Source organism: Lycium barbarum, chromosome 3 (assembly GCF_019175385.1).
Source record: "Lycium barbarum isolate Lr01 chromosome 3, ASM1917538v2, whole genome shotgun sequence".
NCBI lineage: Eukaryota > Viridiplantae > Streptophyta > Magnoliopsida > Solanales > Solanaceae > Lycium > Lycium barbarum.
Genome location: NC_083339.1, coordinates 147001815 through 147023257, shown reverse-complemented (window position 1 = coordinate 147023257; position 21443 = coordinate 147001815). Strand labels below are relative to the sequence as shown.

General features: G+C 33.1%; 2 protein-coding genes and 1 pseudogene across 2 annotated transcripts; 2 read left to right on the top strand and 1 right to left on the bottom strand.

Annotated features, from left to right (window-relative positions):
- Nucleotides 1–2191: 2191 nt before the first annotated feature.
- Nucleotides 2192–7588, top strand: LOC132634380 (cytochrome P450 90D2). The gene is made up of 8 exons (XM_060350636.1): nt 2192–2540; nt 3111–3435; nt 4271–4420; nt 4974–5222; nt 6055–6144; nt 6251–6436; nt 6537–6658; nt 7252–7588. The coding sequence occupies exons 1-8, from the start codon at nt 2293–2295 to the stop codon at nt 7340–7342; spliced, it is 1461 nt and encodes a 486-aa protein (XP_060206619.1). The 5' UTR covers nt 2192–2292; the 3' UTR covers nt 7343–7588.
- Nucleotides 2650–2776, bottom strand: LOC132634582 (U5 spliceosomal RNA; annotated as a pseudogene).
- Nucleotides 7589–16624: 9036 nt separating the features above from the next.
- On the top strand, nt 16625–20323 carry LOC132634379 (uncharacterized). Its single transcript, XM_060350635.1, has 5 exons — nt 16625–17095; nt 18098–18642; nt 18768–18835; nt 19018–19454; nt 19978–20323. The coding sequence occupies exons 2-5, from the start codon at nt 18122–18124 to the stop codon at nt 20128–20130; spliced, it is 1179 nt and encodes a 392-aa protein (XP_060206618.1). The 5' UTR covers nt 16625–17095; nt 18098–18121; the 3' UTR covers nt 20131–20323.
- The last annotated feature ends 1120 nt before the right edge of the window (nt 20324–21443 follow it).

Below are 21443 nucleotides of genomic sequence, written 5' to 3'. Positions count from 1 at the left end.
GTTGGGGCATGGAACTTAATGTTAAATAAGCAGAGCCAAAGTTGATGTGGGTCATACAGGGTTCAAAGTAATCTAGCACTTGCTTGATAACAGTCAAGGGGATCGATATGTTCAAAATCGCATATGTATAACATATAGAGGAGTATGACTATCACAATAGATAAAAACTAAAAGAAAAGAAGATTAGCTAGCTAGTGTTGCACCTTAATTAGTAATTACTCATTAGAAACGCATAAATCAAGAAAGGAGAATGAGATTAGAAGAGAAGTTTGGCCATGGCTCGTGGGGTATGAATATAATTGATTATAGTTAAAGTGTTGGCTGTTTGTACTTAGAAAAATAAACTCACATGCAAGCACAATTGTGCCTCGCATACCATCATGAGCGTAGGGACTTATATTATTATTTGATAACTAATTCTACTAGTATAATATATAGAGTACATACCTTAACAAACTTCACTTTGTACCTACCAAGAATTTGATTTAGCTTTACATGTTTTGGACCATTTAATAAGATATTATTTTTCTTCCATTCATTCCTTCTTTGAATATTTTATAAGTTGTTTGTTTAAAGAAAAAGGAACTAGTTGCACCGAAGGATATGGTCGTGGTCAATGGAGAACTATGAGATTTTAAGTTAAAAAAAAAATACTAGACAATTTTTTTTTATCTTAGCCTAAATTTTGGTGAAAAGTTACTCGATATTTATATTGATGAGAAATAATAAGTACTCGATAATATTAATCGAAATGTGTGCAAACTGACTTGGCTACCGGGTTGGCCTTCTGGGATATATAAAGTTTCCTTCGAGGCCATGTAACTGTATTTTTTGACCCATAATCCACACACAAACGGCTAGCAGAATACTGGCCGCTTCTTTTAACATTTTAAATAGTGTATAATTGTGGGATCTATTCTAGTCTACTTTCTTTCCAATGCAATCATATGTCTAGACTCTTTTAATGATCAATGCACCTTGGTGGGTCACTAGAGTCCAAATTAAAGATGTCTCCACATAATCAAGATAGATGCTAGTGATTTACCCGCTAGAGATTGAACCTCCTCATTACTTTGGGAGAAATCTTGAAAATGGCTATGGCCTATATGTGAGCCAGCAGCGAATATTTAAAATATAGAGAAGTAAATACATGAAAAAGTTAAGATAATTCAATATATATATATATATATATATATATAGTGTGATTTTTCAGCGATGAAAATTCAGATAAATTCCTTGCATCTCTAATTCTGCCCATGATAAGAGCCAACAAAAATAGTAGTTGCCCAGCCTATTATCAATGGTTGTTGGCCAATCCCTTGAGTATCTCTTTCACATGTTTCCGTGAATCCTTTTGTTTGTCTTAATGTGCTTCTGTCGAATAAGTGTGACATTATGTATACGTAATTCGAGCTGATCTCGTAAAATACTCCAAAATTAACCAAAAAAGAAAAGAAAAGAACTTGACGTACTTGTATCACTCGACATACTTATATCAAATCTTTGCATACAACCGTACATGATGAGTATCCACGAATGAATATGTGTGCAGGAGTAGAAATATCATTCACTTGTCACTCTTCAGTCTTGTAATTGAAAAATAGTTATTGTTGTGGAATTTTAAATTCCGTAGGTAAAACTTCATAACAATGCTATGAAGCTTCATCTGTAAAATTTGAAATTTCATGACAATGACTATTTCTTAGGAATGGAAAATGATCTTTTGAATTTTATCCCTCTTTGTAAAAGTAGCGCCAAAGGCCACTTTCGGCCATATTAAGGAGCTCTTTATCGAGGTTCGGTTTATACTCCTACTTGATTGGTCTACAAGGTAAAATCACAAAATAGGAAAGAAATAGATAAAAGGAAATGAAGTAGTAATTAGTTAGCTAGCAGACAGACAGACAAGCTGCAGGTAATTAGTACAGTAATTACCCAACGTTAATTAATATGGAAGAATATGGCTTAATTTAGGCCATTTATATGTGTCAGATGAATCATGACTCATCCGACTAAAGTTTGTTGACTGACTCAAGTACCCACTTCCAATTATTGCTAGAATATTGTAAGATTCTAAAATACCCTCTTTCTGCTTTTCCCTCTCATCAATAACCCTACACCAAAAACAAAAACAACAAAAGCGTGTGCAATTACGTGCAAACACAACTCACAAACATACACACACAGAACATCTACAAAACCATTTGTCTCAAACTTAAAAGATCTAACAAACATTCTGTACTTTTGTCAGTAAAGAGCAGAAATCAAAGAGGGAGAGAAAAATCCAAGAACATGGATAGTACCCTTTGGAGTTTGGTAATGGTCTTCTTAATAGTATTGGTTATCATCATTTTTCATAGGAAATTCATAATCAGCCGTAGAGTGAAAAGATCGTCATCATCAAGTTCATGTTACAGAAGGAACATAATTTCACTTCCTCTGGGTAATCTTGGATGGCCTTTTATTGGAGAAACTCTAGAGTTCATTTCTTGTGCCTACTCTCATTCCCCGGAATCCTTTATGGACAGGCGTCGCCACATGTAAGTTAATTAATCGTTTTTCAGAAAAATATTTTTCATGAGAAAATCATTTCTCTCTTGTTATGAGAGCGGTATTTTATCTTTTATAACTTTTTTTTTTAGTATAGGGGGACTCAACAACGAGAGTACCCCTCCAAAAATAGGCGTATGCCACTAATTGCAGCAAGTACACACAATATTCTTTAGTAAAAGGCAAAAGAATGGTTCGCTATATGCATGTTCACTTTGTAGTTGTGTTCTTATAAATTGTAACTATCTTAACTTTTAAGATCATATTGTTTGTTCTTACTATCATTCAGACCATATTATAGATCCTTAGTACAATGAAAATACTTCTCTTTGACTTGCTAATATTATCTTTAACATACATCTTTTAGAAAGAAGAAAGAGTCACTCACCAGTCAAACACCGAATTAAAAACATTTTCGGTAGAAAATGACTTCCTTCATACCATACACATTTTTAGATTATATATAATGGTCACTATCACCTTTCAATCTTGTCTCTATAAATGAGTCGTAATCTGTTAATTAAATTACTAATTAGTGTTATTTATTGTATTTTTTGAAGATATGGCAAAGTGTTCAAGTCACATATATTTGGAAGTCCAACCATAATTTCAACTGATGCAGAAGTTAGTCGAGGTATTCTACAAAGTGATGCAAAGACTTTTGTGCCTTTTTATCCAAAATCACTAACTGAACTCTTGGGAAAATCCTCCATATTGCTCATCAATGGAAGTTTGCAAAGAAGAATCCATGGCCTAATTGGAGCTTTTTTCAAATCACCTCATGTTAAAGCTCGAATTACACATGACATGCAGAAATATGTACAACAATCTATGGCTAACTGGCAAGAAAATTGCCCAGTCTACATCCAACACCAAGCTAAAAATGTTAGTTTCGCTTTCTTAGTTATCTAGCTACCTGCTTCCCCATGCTACATCGCTAATTTCCAACGGAATTTGGTTCGTCGGTATAATTATCGTTGAAAATTAGCAATTTTCTTGTAGTGTGATTTACTTGACTATTTTTTTCAATCAAGATTCTATATTTTGTTTGCAAATTAACTTATATAAATGCTGACCACTTAAAAGTAATTTTACGCTTCTATTAGCAAGTAACCTCTCTTTATTTTTCAGGTTATTAATTTTATTTTCTATGCATAATTACATATAGTTATGTTATTTGCCGTATGAAAGTTTCACACGTTATAAGTGTTTGAACATGATTTGGTTGATTTTATTTTTGAAGTTGAAGTTCATGAAAAAACGTATTGGAAGATTGTGTTTGAACATGAATTTCACTTGGAAAAAACGTTTGAGATTTTATGAGTGGAGATTTGGAAAGCTCTTCATACCTGTTTTCAAACTTCAAACTCTCTATTTCAACAGTTTGAATTTGAAATAACCATTGATTAATTATAAAACAAACACTTATTTAAAGTAATCTTAAAACATTGTTTCAAGTGCTCTAGAAAGATGATTATACTCCAGCTAATTCGTTGTACAAAGCTTTTCCTACAGTGAAAGTTAATGATTATGACCTTAATCGTGGGTCTATGCTAAACTTTCATGAATATAATTTGTTGTTAGTAAAAGTGGAGTCATTTGTTATAATTATGTTTGTGAAATTTATTAACTATTTTTCATATTAGTAAACGTGTTTAATTTCAACTTCGCTAATTTCCTTTTTCTTTTCTCATTTTAACTCTCTTTACACGACGTTCAGATCGCTTTCCAAGTGCTAGTTAAAGCATTGATTGGGATAGATCCAGGTGACAAATTGGAGCTTTTAAAGATCCAATTTCAAGAATTCATTGCTGGTCTTCTGTCTTTGCCTATAAATGTCCCTGGAAGTAGACTTTACCGCTCTTTACAGGCAAGTTGTTAATTCTTTGTGCTAATTTCTTTTGTATACTTGAAAAAATGGCTAAATTTGTCCCTTGGTTTTACTATCCGAAAAGAATTATATATTCCTATAAAAATAACCCTGTCTTTTATCTAAGTGACTCAAATATACCACTCCTCCATTAGAATTATTCAAGGTGGACGGCTGATTTAGATGACACTAACATTCTAATAAAGTGGAGACCATGTGGTATGCAATCTTATCGCCCCGAATCCATTTTATGTCATTTTTAACAAACTAAAAAGAAAGAATCAAATAATAAAATGAAGAATCCTATCGAAACAAATTAAATCCGAAATTCTCTTTTTAAATCTTTCTGACTTGCTTCTACAAAATTATGGTCGAAAAGATTGAAAAAACTATTCATTCACAACCACTTATGAAGGATTCTTCAAAGAAGTACGGATTCGATTTTATACATACACTAGGAAAGTAATCAAAAAGAAAGAGACTACCAACTAACAAAATTTTAATTTTTGTCTTACTACAAAAGAGAGGTCTTGAGTTTCTAATTTTGTTTCAGGCAAAAAAGAGAATGGTGAAATTGATTCAAAATATTATCCAAGAAAAGAGGGACAAGAATAATGTGTCAACAGTAAATGAAGATGTGGCTGATGTTTTGCTAAATGATACAAGTGAAGAACTAACAGATGAACTAATATCGGATAACATGATTGACTTGATGATACCTGGTGAAGATTCAGTTCCTGTCCTTATAACTCTTGCTGTAAAATACCTTTCAGATTCTCCTGCTGCTCTCCAACAATTGACGGTATGTGTCACTAGAAAATAGTATTTGTATTCAATGTTTACATCAATATTAGGTGTCATAAAATTAGCTCATGAAAATATGAACCATTTAATTTGTCCAAGTTCAATTAACCGTTTTATTTATTAACTCAGCCCGTTTAGACCCGCTTAATTCAACCTATTTAAAAGTTGGCTGATATGTTGCCTAAATTGACCCATGAGAAATTTGTCAAAATATTTTTTAAAAGATACTTTTTTATTTGATTTGTTATGCATAGATTAATAAGGTACTTAAACAAATTATAAGAAAATAAACAAAGAAATTAAAAAATAATGTACTAGTAACAGTTGGACGGATTGGGCTATGACTTGTTATTTAACTCAATTCGCTTCATAACGCGTCAAATTCACGATTATGTGATAAAGTGAGAGTAAGAATATATATTCAGTAAGCATGGATATATCATCAAGGGTTGTGGTGGATGGATAGAAAATTCGTTTGCCCGTAATCAAATGTTTCGGATTTAAACTTAGGAAACATTTTTTAATAGGCTTTATACAACATGAATTCTAATTAATTTAGATCGCTGATATTATCTATAGAGGCAATCAATGTTCCATATGCTTCACGACCAAAAAGCTTACTTATTAACACCTTTGGCTTTTTAACACTTCAATTTTTACTAGTACTAAAGTACTAAGTACTAATAATGATTAATGAGAACCTAATAATGATTAATGAGAACGACACATACTTTATACTGTTCTTTCCACTTGTAAATAATTATTTATCCATTCAATTTCTCTATTACTGTGTGTAATTAATTATTACCATGATGGTACTTTATTTATAGGAGGAGAACCTGAAATTAAAGAAGCTGAAAGAGAAGCAAGGAGAAACACTTGTATGGAACGACTATTTATCATTACCATTTACACAGAACGTAAGTCATTTGATAATATTTCTTCTCAGTGCTCTTAATTAAGTTCATTCAATAAACATATTAGATAAAGAAATTGATGACAAATTAATAACTGCTGTTGCTATAGGTGATATCAGAGACATTAAGGATGGGAAACATAATAATAGGGGTAATGAGGAAAGCAGTGAAAGATGTGGAGATTAAAGGATATTTAATTCCAAAAGGATGGTGTATTTTGACATATTTTAGATCAGTTCATCTTGATGATAATCTCTATGACTTCCCTTATCAGTTTAATCCCTGGCGCTGGCAAGTAAGCACAAACAATATTTTTAAAATACTTTAATTTTATTAATTATTGTAACTTATACTATTTTTTATACCGTTTCCAAATATATATGATGATGATACAGAACAAGGACACGAATAATTGTAACTTCACCCCCTTTGGAGGTGGACAAAGGCTGTGCCCAGGACTTGACCTTGCTAGGCTGGAAGCTTCTATCTTCCTCCACCACTTCACTACTCAATTCAGGTTAGACCATGTTTATGATATTTGTGGTTGTAAAGCACGCTATTAAAGGTAAAATTAAAAAAATTAATAGCGATTTTGGTCCCTCGTTTATTTCTAATTTTAGTATTTGTTTTATTTGATTAAATACATCTAACCTTCAAGATTGATGAAAACGTGCGTTTTTAATCTTTTTGCTCGTCAATATTCACAAATTACTCGAATTATTAGTCGTTTCACGGTTTAGTTACTCATATCTTACGTTTAAATTAGTATTGTTAGTCCATATTTAAGGCTAACATAGTTTTTAAAATAGTCTAAATATAATATATTCCCACATAAATAGACCGCAGAAAACTCATATTTTAACTAATTAAAGGTTAAATAAACTGAGTCATATATCACAAGAACAAAAGTATAATTTATCAATAATTGAGGGACCGAAAATATTATTACTCTAAAACAATTTAAAATTAAAGAGTCTATATTTTTAAATAGATTAAAAAGAAAAGAATATCATATACTAAAATAAAAAGAGGAGTGAGTACTTATATGAAAGCAGCTGAATTAATCTTTTTTTTTTCTCTGCATGTAAAATTACGTGTATATACGTGCAGGTGGGTGGCTGAGGAGGATTCAATTATCAACTTTCCCACAGTAAGAATGAAGAGAGGAATGCCTGTTTGGATTAAAAGGAGAGAACAGTAGAAAACATCATGCAACAACATCAATACTTTAGAAGAATACAAACACAAGACTAGAAAAGAAAAAAGTGGTTTTGCAATGTGGAGGGATAATATTTGAAGCTGACATATCTGTCCTGTTCCAATTTGTATGAAGTTTTGCTATGTTTAGATGACTTAGCTTTTCACTTAATTATGCTCCACTTTCATATTCCTGTCATAATCTGTACAAACGCAATAAAAGAGATCATTGAAGGTGACTGACAGGGACAATCTATGAGACTATGACTATGTACATATATATAGAGAGAGAATTAACAGAATATTATTATAATGTTTGGACATATAATATTCAAGCAAAAATTAAAGTTGCATCTACGGGACCAATACAATGTATTCAATTCATAGCTACTTTTATACTATATTCAAGTTGGCTATATTTGAATAATAAAAATTCAAAAATACAGGCGAAAAGACCGCTACCCTCCAAAGTTACTTTTTTAAAAAGAACTTTCAACAGAAAAATACTTTTTAAAATAATCAGATTTTGAAAGTTTCGTCAAATTTGATCCTAATAACATTTTGCAACTACTTCTATTATTTTTCAAGCATTCTTCCCTCCAGCTTGTTAGTCTTACATTAAAAATATGTCTTTGGAAAGCTAATTGCTGATTTATTTATTCCTTCTCCAAATAATATGAATTTTTGCTTATGTTTAGATGACTCAGCTTTTAGTGGGACCCCATTAGACATTTTCACTTAGTTGTGTTCCACTTTCTCATTCTTGTCACTAATCTGTACTAACGCAAAAAAAAAAAAAAGGATTTTTTGTGACTAAAAGCGCCAATCATGACTTTAGAATTGGGGAAGTGCACAAATATCCGATTTTAGTGTCACAAACTAAATTTTGCTCTAAGCTTACATATTTTGGCAGAGTTGCCTATATTTTAAAAGGCCAAAGCGTGAGACGGGACTTTTTTATTAATTTAGTACAAGGTGAGGCGTAAGTCTCCAGATATATGTCATAAGCTTGGTGGATCTTTAATTTTATAATAAAATGGCATAATACACAAAAAATGTAGAAAGTATATTAAAGTTTAATAAATTTAAGAAATTCATAGAAAACAAAATATCTAGCAATTTTTACAAGTATAAATAATGAAATAATGTTAAAGTTATCATGAGATACAGGGGCGGACCCACACTCTTAGGAGGGGGGTCACGTGTCCCCCTAATCTCGGGAATACCGGTACATATATGGTGTATATATCTTAAAGAATATATATATATATAAGGACAATTGAGAGATATCCATTGTTTTGGTGCATTTGGTTGTTGTGCACCTTAGGTCCTTATATGACAGTTAGGTTCGAGTCTCGCTTGCATCACCTTTATTTCTATTTTTTGGTGAGTTTGTCTTGTTTCCGTTCTAAACCTATTTTCGTTTCTTCCAATTTTGAAGTTTATACTTTGTACTACTACTTTACCAATAACTTAGCATAATTATTAAGTTTTCAAAGAGTTGCACGTCAAACTTTCACATAATAAGTGACATATTTATATTAAGGCAGTGGTCATTGGTGCCCCCTGTGTCAAAATCCCGGGCCGCCTCTGATGAGATACAAATAGTTATATTGTCTTAAATTCCAAACAACTGAAAATCACTATTTCTTAAAGAATATTATAAAACTACACATATTATCTCCTTAGATGTAAATGATTAATAAAAGATATCAGTACTATAATTAAAAAAATATTCTTTCATGAATAAATACAATCTCAAAAAGCAAAATAATAAGAGTCTGATAATTTTGAGAGACATAGAACTAATATATGAAAATCAATAAAAAGTGAAGATTTAAAATTTATTTTCTGGCTATTTTCAAAAGGATGATCAAAGGATATTCATCCACGATGTCTCAATTAGTAATTATGCAATACTTATGACCATTTATTTGAGTCACTCTTAATATTTATATTTTCATAGGTGAAATTGAACTTTTATTATTCATTTGTTAAAGATATTCTTATTATTCTATTCATAAACTACGGGAAGATAAATGTAATATCATAAATTACAAGGAATGTAAACGTTACGAAACCAAACCTATTTCATGTATACAATATTTATTCAAAACTTTATTTAAAAAAAACTAATATTATTTTACAAAATAATATATTATATTATATTATCGGGATACACGTGCAACGTATGTGCGGAGAAACTAGTTATACAAAACTATCCATAACAAATTGTTTTAAAAAGACATTTTCCTATAATCCATAGGGAACAATTTCGTCCTTTCAAAATTGTAGGTATCCATTAATCTTAGAAATTATTTCGCCTTTATCTTTAATTTGTTTCATATTACGAGATTTTAGAATCTCACCCGCTTTGACCATCCTCCCCTTCACGCACGGGTTCACGTGATTGTCATCAATGCATGAGATTTAAGAAATCTTATCACCTGAATTCCCGCTATTTTTTTCCTTACATTGACGCAATTTGAATTATTATAAAAAATAAAATAAAAAAGACGAGCGTGATACCATAAACCACGAAGAACACAACCGTGTTACGAAGCCAAACCTAAAAAAAAAACTGAAATAAATTCCTATTTTCAAGGAAATATTTCTCGTAAATAAAACTTTTAGTGCAACCAAAACAAGAAAAAATACGAAAACATTCTAGAAAATTATTATAATGACAGTATATATACCTTAAGCTATTTTTGCTATCAAAACACCCCCACCCCCTTGTGCTACTGTCACTCAGCGTACTCGGTTCTGCTAGAATATGAGCAGTACCATCTTTTTCTTTCGGTGGGACGGCCTTGGCTATAACGGATTCAACTTCCCTGTTTTCTCAAGGTTTCATTCCTTTTTTATTTTGACAGGTTTTTAAGTCGAGGAAAATCTCCTCTAATTCTTGTGAATGGAGAATTTTAGGGTTTTATTTGTATTAGATTCTTCCATATGATGTTGAATAAAAAGGAATCATTATCTTATAAATCGGGAATAACACCTGCATGTATAACAGACAAGCAGAGCACAAAAGGAAAATGCAGCAAAGCATGTTGCTTCGCCAAGTTTTATGGAAGCAAAATTTTTTTTTTTTTTTTTTTTTTTTTAAGGATTCTCTTTTTAGAGAGTTGAGTTGTTTAGCCAGAAAATTGTTTTTGAGTAGTCGAAGAAATTGTTTTTCAGATGCCGAAAAAGAAAGGTTTTCCTTGAGAACACTTTTGGAATATTGGCAAAGTTATTTTTTCGAAAAGAACTTCGGACATAAAATAATTTTTTCTGTCTAATAACCGTAGTGTCCTTGCAAGCTTGCACACACCTCAATTAATTCTACAGGATATTTGCAACCTCGTCAAAAAACACTTTTCAAAATAAACAGATTTTGAAAATTTTGCCAAATAGGCTATTAATGACATTTGGCAACTACTTATATTATAGAGAATCATGTCGTTTTGTAGAATCTTTACCTTTTGGTATATCTTTTGCTTTCATCGTGTATATTATATTTATTCAAGACTTTAATATAATAATACTAATACTATTTTACAAAATAATGTACTATATACTTCGGCATACACGTGCAACGCACTTGCGGAGAAACAACTTATACAAAAACTATCCATGGCAAAAAAAAAAAAACATTTTCCTATAATAAATAGGGAACAATCTCAGTCATTAAGTGGTAGATATCCATCAACCTCAGAAATTATTTCACCTTTATGTTTATTTCATATTACGAGATTTTAAAATTTTCACCCGCTTTGACCATTTTCCCCTCACGTGCGTTTCATGCGATCGTCTTCAATGCATGAGATTTAAGAATCTCATCACCCGAATCTCCCGTTATTATTTTTTCTTTTTCTTATATTGACTCAATTTGAATTATTAAAAAAATTAAAATAAAGAAGGTGAATGTAATATCATAGACCACGAAGAAGGTACGCAACTGCGTTACGAAGCCAAATCTAAAAGGAAATTTCTTAAATAAATTCCTATTTTTCAGGAAAATATTTAGTGCAACCAAACAAGAAAAATTACGAAACATTTTAGAAAATATTTGATAGTGATAACGTCCAAATCCACTCCTCAAATAGAAAGTGTACACGGTTATATACAATATAATTAACTCTGTAACACCTCGTACTTTAACGTAAGCTTTAACCATGATCCTAGACTTATAAATCAGATAAAGAATGTGGGAATTGGAATTTCCCTGTTCCGTTGTAGGATGGGAGTTTACGCCCATGAACAGTGACCGTATTTCAGTTTACGGGCCGTAAATCAAATCGTAAACTGGTACCAAGGATTTCTGAGCATTCTGGAATTTGGCAGTTGAATGTCATATGGTTAAATACGGACCGTATTTCACAATACGGCCCGTATTTCAAATCATAAACTGAAACCAAGGATTTCTCAGCATTCTGGAATTTGGCAATTTGATGTCAAATGGTTAAATACGGACCGTATTTCAAATATGGCCCGTATTTCAAAACGTATTTGGAATTTGGGAAAACTTCCTTCATGAAAGTTGTAGAGATTTGAAATACCTTTCCAACTGTATATTATGGGGGTCAAACGGACATCTATGTAAAGAGTTATGGCCATTTTACTGAAGAGAGGTAGTGTTGTCCGTATTTCAAAATACGGCCCATATTTTGAACCAGTATTTAACTAGGCCGAAAAATTAATTTTTCCAGAACAGTATATATTCGTCCATATCAGTTCAAATCATTATTTTTCATTCCTTCAAGCCCTAGAACGACTTCCTACCCTCTTCCATCATCAAGAACACCAAGGTAAGCCTACTCTAATTATTCCAACTCAATTCTAACACCTATCCTTGTAATCTAAACAAGAAATTATCATTCTAAAACTAGGGTTTTCAAGAAAACCCATCTCAAGGTTCAAGAATTCAAGATTTTGGAAATCTTCTTCAAAGCTCAAGTCTTTAATTCAAGTTTTGAAACGCCTAAGGTATGTAGAGTTACTATCTACGTGTGGGAACATCATTGTTCTTCCCCACGCCTCATAATCCATAAAATTATGATTCTCTACTAAAACTAGAGTTTCAACACCATGCTCATGATAACCCTAGGTCCATGTCCATGATTATATTATGTATGAATTGTTATAATTCCATCATTGAGTTCTTAATATTTCTTTATAATTATTGAGAATCCGTCCGTAATCTATGAAAACCCATATCTTGTATTCCATGGGTTCTTGCATGCATGTCTTTGACTAAGAATGATTGTTTCATGAATATCCTACATGTCTACAAGATTTCATGCAACTGTATTATATAATTACTTTCATGCTATGATACAAGATACATACATACTAAATACAAGTTATTTCATGAAACCATATTTACAAGTTATTTCATGAAACCATGCTTACACGTTATTTCATGAAACCATATTTACAAGTTATTTCATGAAACCATGTTTACAAGTTATTTCGTAAAATCATGATTACAAGACAAGTACAAGTTAATTCACGAAAATCATGGGCTTCTTAGCCAATTATATTATGTTCATGTTTTTGGGAGTTGCATGAATTACCGAGAAGGCTCAGATAGCCTGAAACTACGTAGCCACCGTAGGACAAGGATCGCTCCGCCCAGTTAGGACGATACCTTAATTTTACACTGAATGGATCCATCAGGCACGTTACCACCTTATACCCTGGCAAGGTATAGGGGCTCTGCTGGTCCGGCGAGGTACCAGACTCCACGTATCCACGTGGTGATATCATGTGTCGGTTTATGAAATGCTCTCCCTACTTATCATGTTTTACTTATGTTATATATATATATATATATATATACTCATGCTCATGTTCATGTCCAGGTTTTCAGTTTCAGTTCTTATCATGTTATTCCGTGTCCTATGTTGTTTCTTTCAGTTGCTTTACATACCAGTACATTCAATGTGCTGACGTCCCCTTTTATTTCCCGGGGGCTTGCATTTCACGATGCAGGTACGGATTTACAGGACGACGCTTTTGCTCATTAGGATCTGCACGTACCAGCTTATTGGTGAGCCCTATCTCATTCGGGGTTTAGGCATTATCTTTCTTTATCTAGTTTTGCATCTAAATGTATGCTAGGGGCCTTGTCCCAGCAAGTATGTTACGTGTTTTTTAGACTCATGTTAGAGGTTTCATAGACAAGACAAGTGTCATGTTAGACTTCCAGAGTTGGTTAGCCGGTTTGGCTCATTTATGATATTGTCTGCATTCATGACTTAATCAAGTATTTATGTTTAATATTATGACTTACTATGTTTTATAAAAGCTCATCATGCACTTCACGTTATATTTCCGCTGATGTATGCCTTATGATGGTTCAGCAAGCCATGTGGTTCGCTCGGTCACATGCAGTCAGGCACCGAGTGCCGTGTTACGCCCAGGCCGTTGTTCGGGGCGTGACAAACTCAACTATGAGTCGAGGTCAAATCCCACAGGGAATAATATACTAGGCGATCAAGCAAGTAAGAAATTTTCATTTTCTACATTAAGCTAAACACTTGATAATATTTTGATTTTCAAAATATAATTAATGCGGAAATATAAAGTAAAATGATCAATGGCCACAAGCATAAATACAAGGGCCTCTCAAGTAACGATTTTAAAACCAAGAGCGAGTCTATGTTAATTGATAATGATTTCTAAAATCTGATTAAAAGTCTTCCAACCAAATCAATGAATTTCATTCTAAGTTTTTCCAAGCCTTAGAGTATAGTATTAGGCACAATCAATTTAACCTCAAGTTAACTATCCTATTCCTAGCTCAAGTTATTAAATGAGGTTTAAAGTCCCAAATCGTTGTTAATTAGTTTTTTCCAACCTTAATTTTCCTCTTCCGAGCTCAAATCAAAGTAAATGGGCGAGTCCTAGGGTTAGCTAATCCCTTGAGAAATATTAAGTAACAAGATTATTTAAAGAAACAAAGACCCACTTCATTAACAATAAAAATTGTTGAATACATAAGCAAAACAAGAGATTTAATCCAACACTTGATAATGAATAATCTCATAAACAAGATTCCAGTGAAAGAATACTAAACACTTAAATATTCAATACAAAACATGGAATTGAAGAAAGGTTTAAGAAATTTCTCATTAAAGTGCTACATCTTCTCCTCCAATGATGTAGTTGATGAAACCTTAGCTCTCCAAGATTTGTATGAACGGCCAAAGATGAAGATTCCCCCCCCCCCCCCCCCCCCTCCACAAAGTCTTGCTTTTATGGATTCCCAATCTTCTTAGATAAAGATATGATCAAAACGGCCCCAAAATTTCAGCATTTAAATTTTGGCCCTTTTTGCATTTCTAGTCACTTTTCACATTTTAATCAATTTTGACTTCTTTTTTACTTGATTTCTTTCCCGATAACTTCTAAATCACATAAAAACTATAGAATGAAAGTAAACGACCTTAAATGCACTATTTTATCAATTAAGCATAGCAACAATCTAAGATTAAAGAAGAAATAAGTTGGTAAAATACCAGCTTATCAAACCCCCAAACTTAAATTATTGTTTGTCCTCAAGAAAATCAAAACTCACAATTTGCTTCAAAGGAATCAACATTTAAGCTCAACAGTGCATCAACATCATACCAAGTCAAAAAAAAAAAAAAAAAAAAAAAAGATCCACTTTAAGAACAAACTCATGACTTTGATTGGTACCAACAATTAATCAAAGACATATGATTCACCAACAACTTCTCAAGAATTTCATTTCATTCAAGTGCTTAAACACCAAGTTAACCAAAATAGCAATCAAGTCATGATACTAAAGCTTAAAAATTTGCCTCATTATTGCGAAACAACTTTATTTTGTTCATTCATCTCAATTGAAATATGGAACAAATTCACAACTCAAATTCTCATGTGCCCTCACAATAAAGAGAGAATCCCAATCCATAAAATGCAATAATACAAATGAGATATCAAATGGAAAGAATTAACTCTCTTCTCTCACAAAGATGTTCAAATGCACAAGTAGTACCATAAGCTTGTCCTTCATGTATTTCTCCATTAATATAGACACACTTGGTTTAAAATCAATTAGAACTTAACGGGTTGTAATGTAGGCTTTTGGTTAAGGTAGGGGCATAATTTGAAAATAGTGACTCAAAACCTCCCTAAGCATTACAATTTTCAACAATCAAAGCATACTTCCTTTAAAGCTTTTCCGCCCTTTTCTTCATCTTTTCATTTCAACACCTAATCTTCCCTTTATTCACAATCATTTATTCTTCCTTTTTTTTCTTCATTCTTTTTTTTTTTTTTAAATACAGGAAGGTTCCACTTTTTTTTTTTTTTTACCCTTTCTCCGTTTAAGCAACTTCCACACAACTTTTCCGGCCATCACCCCAAAACTTCAACAAAGCATGTTGCTTGGCCAAGTTTTATGGAAGCAAAAGTATTACAAAAAAAAAGATTCTCATTTTAGAGAGTTAAGTTATTTGGCTAGGCTTTCAGGAATAATATTTTTGAGTAGTAACAGAACTCTTTTTAAGAAGCGGAAAAAGAAAGGTTTTCACCAAGAACACTTTTGAAACATTGGCAAAATTGTTTTTTTGAATTGATCAGCCAAATAAAAATTGCTATTTTCCAAAGTTATTTTTTTGAAAGGAACTTCGGACATAAAACAGTTTTTTTCTAATAACCGTGGTGTCTTGGCCAGCTTGCACGCACCTCAAGTCCTCAACTAATTCTATAGGATACCTGCAACCTCGACAAAAAATATTTTTCAAAATAAGCAGATTTTGAATATTTGGCCATAGGCTATTAATGACATTTTGCAATTACTTGTATTATAGACTTATATTATAGAGAATCATGTCTTTTTGTAGATTCTTTGCCTTTAGTATTTCTTTTACTTCCATCTTGAATATTATATATATTCAAAACTTTATTTTAATAATACTAATACTATTTTAAAAAATAATGTACTGTATGATTCGGCTCCACACGTGCAACGCACGTGCAGAGAAACTATTTATACAAAAATTATTCATAGCAAACTGTTTTAAAAAAGACATTTTTCTATAATAAATAGGGAATAATCTCGGTCGTTAAGTTGTAGATATCCATCGACCTTAGAAATTATTTCACCTTTATCTTTATTTCATATTACGAGATTTTAAAAATCACACCCGCTTTGACCATTTCCCCCCTCACGCGCCTTTCATGCGCGTGATCTTCATCAATGCATGAGATTTAAGAAATCTCATCACCCGAATCTCCTGTTTTTTTTCCCTTACATTGTCGCAATTTGAATTATTATAAAAATAAATTAAAATAAAGAAGGTAAACGTGATATCATAAACTACGAGGAAGGCACGTTACCGCGTTACGAAACCAAACCTAAAAGAAATTTTCTGAAATAAACTCCTATTTTCGGGAAATTATTTTTTCCTTAAGCAAATAGTTTTCCAAATACTTAGTGCAACCAAAAAAAAAAAAAAAAACATTTTAGAAAACATTTAAATATCTTCCTGATAGTATAAAAACTATTACTAATGACAGTATATATACCTTAAGCTATTTTTGCTCTGGTGCGACTATCACTCAAGAGTCTCAGAGTACTCTGTTCTGTTAGAATATCAGTTGTACCATCTTTTTCTTTCGGCGGGACGGGCTTGGCTTTAACGGATTCAAAATCACTCTCTAAACCATTCTCCAGCAGGCACCTCTTCACCGGCGTCCGGGGTTTGCCGTTGTTCAACTTCCCTGTTTTCTCAAGGTTTGAAAATCCTATCTTTCCCCTGTTTCATTTCGTTATTTTTTATTTTGACAGTTCTTTTTTAGTCAAGGAGAATCTCCTCTTTGTTCTTATGAATGGAGAATTAGGGTTTTACTTATGTTTTAATTCCTCCATATGCTGTTGAATAAAAAGGAATCATGATCTTATAAACTGAGAATAACACCTGCATGTGTAAAAGACAAGTAGAGCTCACAAGGAAAATGTAGTAAAACTTGTTGCTTGGCCAAGTTTTATGGAAGCAAAAGTATTCTAAAAAAAGATTTTCGTTCTAGAGAGTTGAGTTGTTTGGCCAAGCTTTTAGGAAAACAAATTGAGCCGTAGAAAAAGATAGTTTTTCCCCAGAAAAAAGTGTTTCTCAAATTGATTAGCAAAATAAAAATTGTTATTTCCCAAAGTTATTTTTTCGAAAAGAACTTCGCACAAAAAATGATTTCTGGGACATCTTGCGCACACCTCGATTAATTTCATAGATGCCTGCAACCTTGACAAGAAAACGCTTTTCAAAATAAGCAGATTTTGTCAAATAGGCAATTAATGACATTTTGCAACTAATTCTATACCGTTTGCAATTAATGTCTTTTCATAGATTCTTTACCATTTGGTATGGGTATACGGCCAGGTTTCTGGCCATCTTTACGAATGAAATTACATTTACTTGATAAAAAAATTAGTAGCTTGTATAATTTCATGGCCTTACTTTTTTGTTTTACTCTGGAATAAGAAAAGTTTCTATATGATTTTGTCCGTCCGGCAGGGCTTGTAAACTTGTAATACTGTATACTGAACTTATGTATTAGTCTATTGTGAGTATTTGGAAGTCCTATTTCATAGTTTTGAGAACTTATTCTCCCTCAGAAGGTTCTAAAGACTTTCATAGGACATTGATAACGACTTAATTGAATATTGTATCATTCATATTGTTGTATCATTCATTTGCTTTTGGGCTGATTTTTTCTGGTTGATTGGTCTAATTTTTTGCAGTTATTCTATAACAGCACGTGCAAGATGGAAGGAAGGAATGACATTCCTTGGAACACATTTGATAACCATCATGCTTACCCTGCAGCACATATTGCCCCGAGTCCTATGCCACCGCCACCCAGACCTCCTCCCATACTTCTGCAAGTGCCTCCGCCCATGCCTCATGTTGATATGCAACATGTTGAAATCCATAGACTTTTGGATGAAAACCGGAGATTGGTTGAAGATCGAACTTCCCTGCAACATGAACTAGGTGCTGCTAGGGAGGAACTTCATCGCATGAAGGCTCAGCATGAAATCGAATGTATGAAACTCATGGGAAGGGGTTTGGAGCTGATAAACGAACTCCCAGCTACTATACCTCTTCAAAATGAGATTAATCACCTCCGTAATGAAGTTACGAGGCTTTGTACCATTAAACAAGATCTCTCTAGCCAGGTAGAGACACTCACAGAGGACCTTGCCAGGCTGCAAGTTGAAAACGAACAGATACTTTCTTTAAGGGCTGAGATAGATGGACTGCATCGACAACTTTTGTGTGCTAGGTATATTCTATATTATTTTGAGTCCTGATGCTTCTGTAAATTTGATTAACATGGAAGATTTTTACTTTTCAAACCTGCTATGTGGCTATCAAGAGGTAATATTAAGTTTGTCTTATGACATCTAGGACTGCTGCGGAGTATGAAAATAAAGCTAAAATGGAACTGATGGATCAGACACAGACAATTAAAAAAGGTTTGTTTTCAAAAGATTTAAATGGAAATCCTTTTTATTTGTCTCATTATTTAGGCCCTGTTTGGGTTATCTATTTGTATAAGTGGTTAGTCTTTAAAATTCTTCTCCTCTTGTCAATTCCCGCTTCTCGTCGTCTAATTCATTTAGCTGAGTGCATAATTAATTTGATGCTTCTACTGAAGGTCTTGAGAAAGCATCCACGATCCAGCAAAGAGATATAGATCCATTCTTCAGGGGACTGGATGTAATTCAGCGTCTTCAGTCTGTCTCGGAGAAGATAGCTGTATTTTGTTCTGAAATTATACAGCAGCTCAACTATGGTTTAGTTCGTTGCCAAGTTTTGTTTTTGGTACCTACTCATGAACGTGCACAGCAGATTGAGAATCTCATGCGAGCTCTTGGCGACCACCTTGGAGTAAAGATCCATGCTAGTGTAGGTGCTACTAGCGTCGAGGAGGATAAGCATATTATATTAGCTGGTGTTCATCTCATTGTTGGTACACCTGGGCGTGTGTTGGACATGTTGCGGAGACGAAAACCAGCTCTCCGTCCTAATCATATTAGAATGTTTGTGCTAGACGAGGCTAATGAAATGCTTTCAATGGCATTTGATGAACAGGTAGTTTATTTTACAGTTGTATTTTACGCTCAGTTTTCGTCTTTTCGACTGTATATGCTTTCTGAACATGTTTAGGTCTGAGGGTGGCAGGGTATTTCCAATTTTGGAGTATCTCTTTTATTAAATCTCTTGAATAACCAGTGTAGAAGATGTGAAATTAAATGATGTCAACATGGAAGATGTGAAATTAAATGATGTCAACATGTGCTTTTTCTCGTTCCATTAACCGCAGTTGGGATTAGAAATAGAAGTTTCAATGTTATGTACAATGTTGGCGGCACAACATTTGGTCATCCATCATATTCAGTTAGTTGCTAAAGCTATGGACAAACAAGTTTAGTGCAATTTCTCCTCCTGTAGACCCCTGTATCAATCCCCACCCCGTTCAATTGTTGAGTTGCTGCTTCTCATGGAATGTTCTATACATAGTCATATCTTTCCCCTACATTTGGCAATTCACAATCTCATCCTACATTTGGCACTTCACAAATTCATAGTTTTGTTTTTTTACCTTTATTGGCAGATATATGACATTTTGCAGTTTTTGCCTGCCAAAGTTCAAGTAGTGCCTATTTATGACACCATGCCGGCAGATGTCCTTGAAATCACGAGGAAGTTCATGAATAAGCCAGTGAAAATCTTGGTCAAATTTGATGAACCGACTCTTGAGTATTAAGTTCCTTTTTCCCCGCACGAGGAGACAACCACACTATTGGTTTAGGTTGTTTAGATACAGAGATTTGCGAAGGAAATATGTCATCAATTTTCTTAGTCTAATATCTTATTTACTTGCATATAAGTTCAGTAGGTAGAAACTTCTTTTCAATCAAATTTTTGTTTCACTCTTTCCATATATGTCACATAATGAGAGGTTCTACAATGTGTTCATTGACGAATAAATGTTGTTGATTTGTGAAAAGCCTTTTTGTGTTTGTGGTGTAGATAGCTAGATATATATTTATGGGAAGTTCGACTTCCTTAATGATCTAATCTTTTTCTGGGCTGGAATCTTTTGGTTATTGCGAACACAAATGAGGTATTTGCGCTTTTGCATGATGATGCAATTTTTGGGAATTTAATGGTAGCATATACTTATAAGTTTTTGCACGTAAGAATCTCTCTTCACCTCTTTTCTCTTTTTGGGTGCATTGGAAAACTAGATAAATTTCTTAATATCGTTCATGAGCTACGTGTCTTGTGTCTGTTAGGAGAATAAACTTCATACCCTTGAGTGCATCTTCCCAGATTAATAAACTTGTTGCATGTTTGTGGTCTTTGGTCGCCAGAAAATTTGCACATTTTGTTGCTTCCTTCCAGATGTGTGCGATGGTGGTGTTCACTTTCAACAAATATCGACAGATCTTCAATAATGGACCTAATAGTATGACATTGTATATTCTCCTCTTCAATAAAGTTTGACAACAAGTAAGTAGTTCGTCTCCACTTTTAATTCTTGGCAGCCCTTCTCTTTTGCTAGTTTGAAACTTTGTTTGATGCTCCATAGTCCGGTAATGAGACTTGACATAGTCTCAATTTATCAGAATATCCCAACATCCACTTCCTTTCGTCATCCCTGAAAGATCCCTCCCAAAGCAGCACCTCCAGTATGAGTCTTCACCCTACCATCAGTGTTAGTTCCCTATTCCTTGCACAAGGAGGCAACCGCAATTAGTTTAGCTTGATTAGATACCGAGATTTACGAAAGAGATATGTCATCAATTTCCTTAGCATAATATCTAATTTGCTTACATATAAGTTCAGTAGGCAAATGCTTCTTTTCAATCAAGTTTCTATTCCGCTTTTTCAATATTTATCACATTATGCAAAACAAACGTGCATATTAAAGGCTTGCCGCAAGTTACTTATGATATCATCAAGATATTCAAGCATTGACTTTTCACTCAAAGTAATAATCACATTTTGTGAGATGAACTTATTCCATATTTGCTTAGATAGCCGACACGTGACACCCCCAACTTACAACTTAGA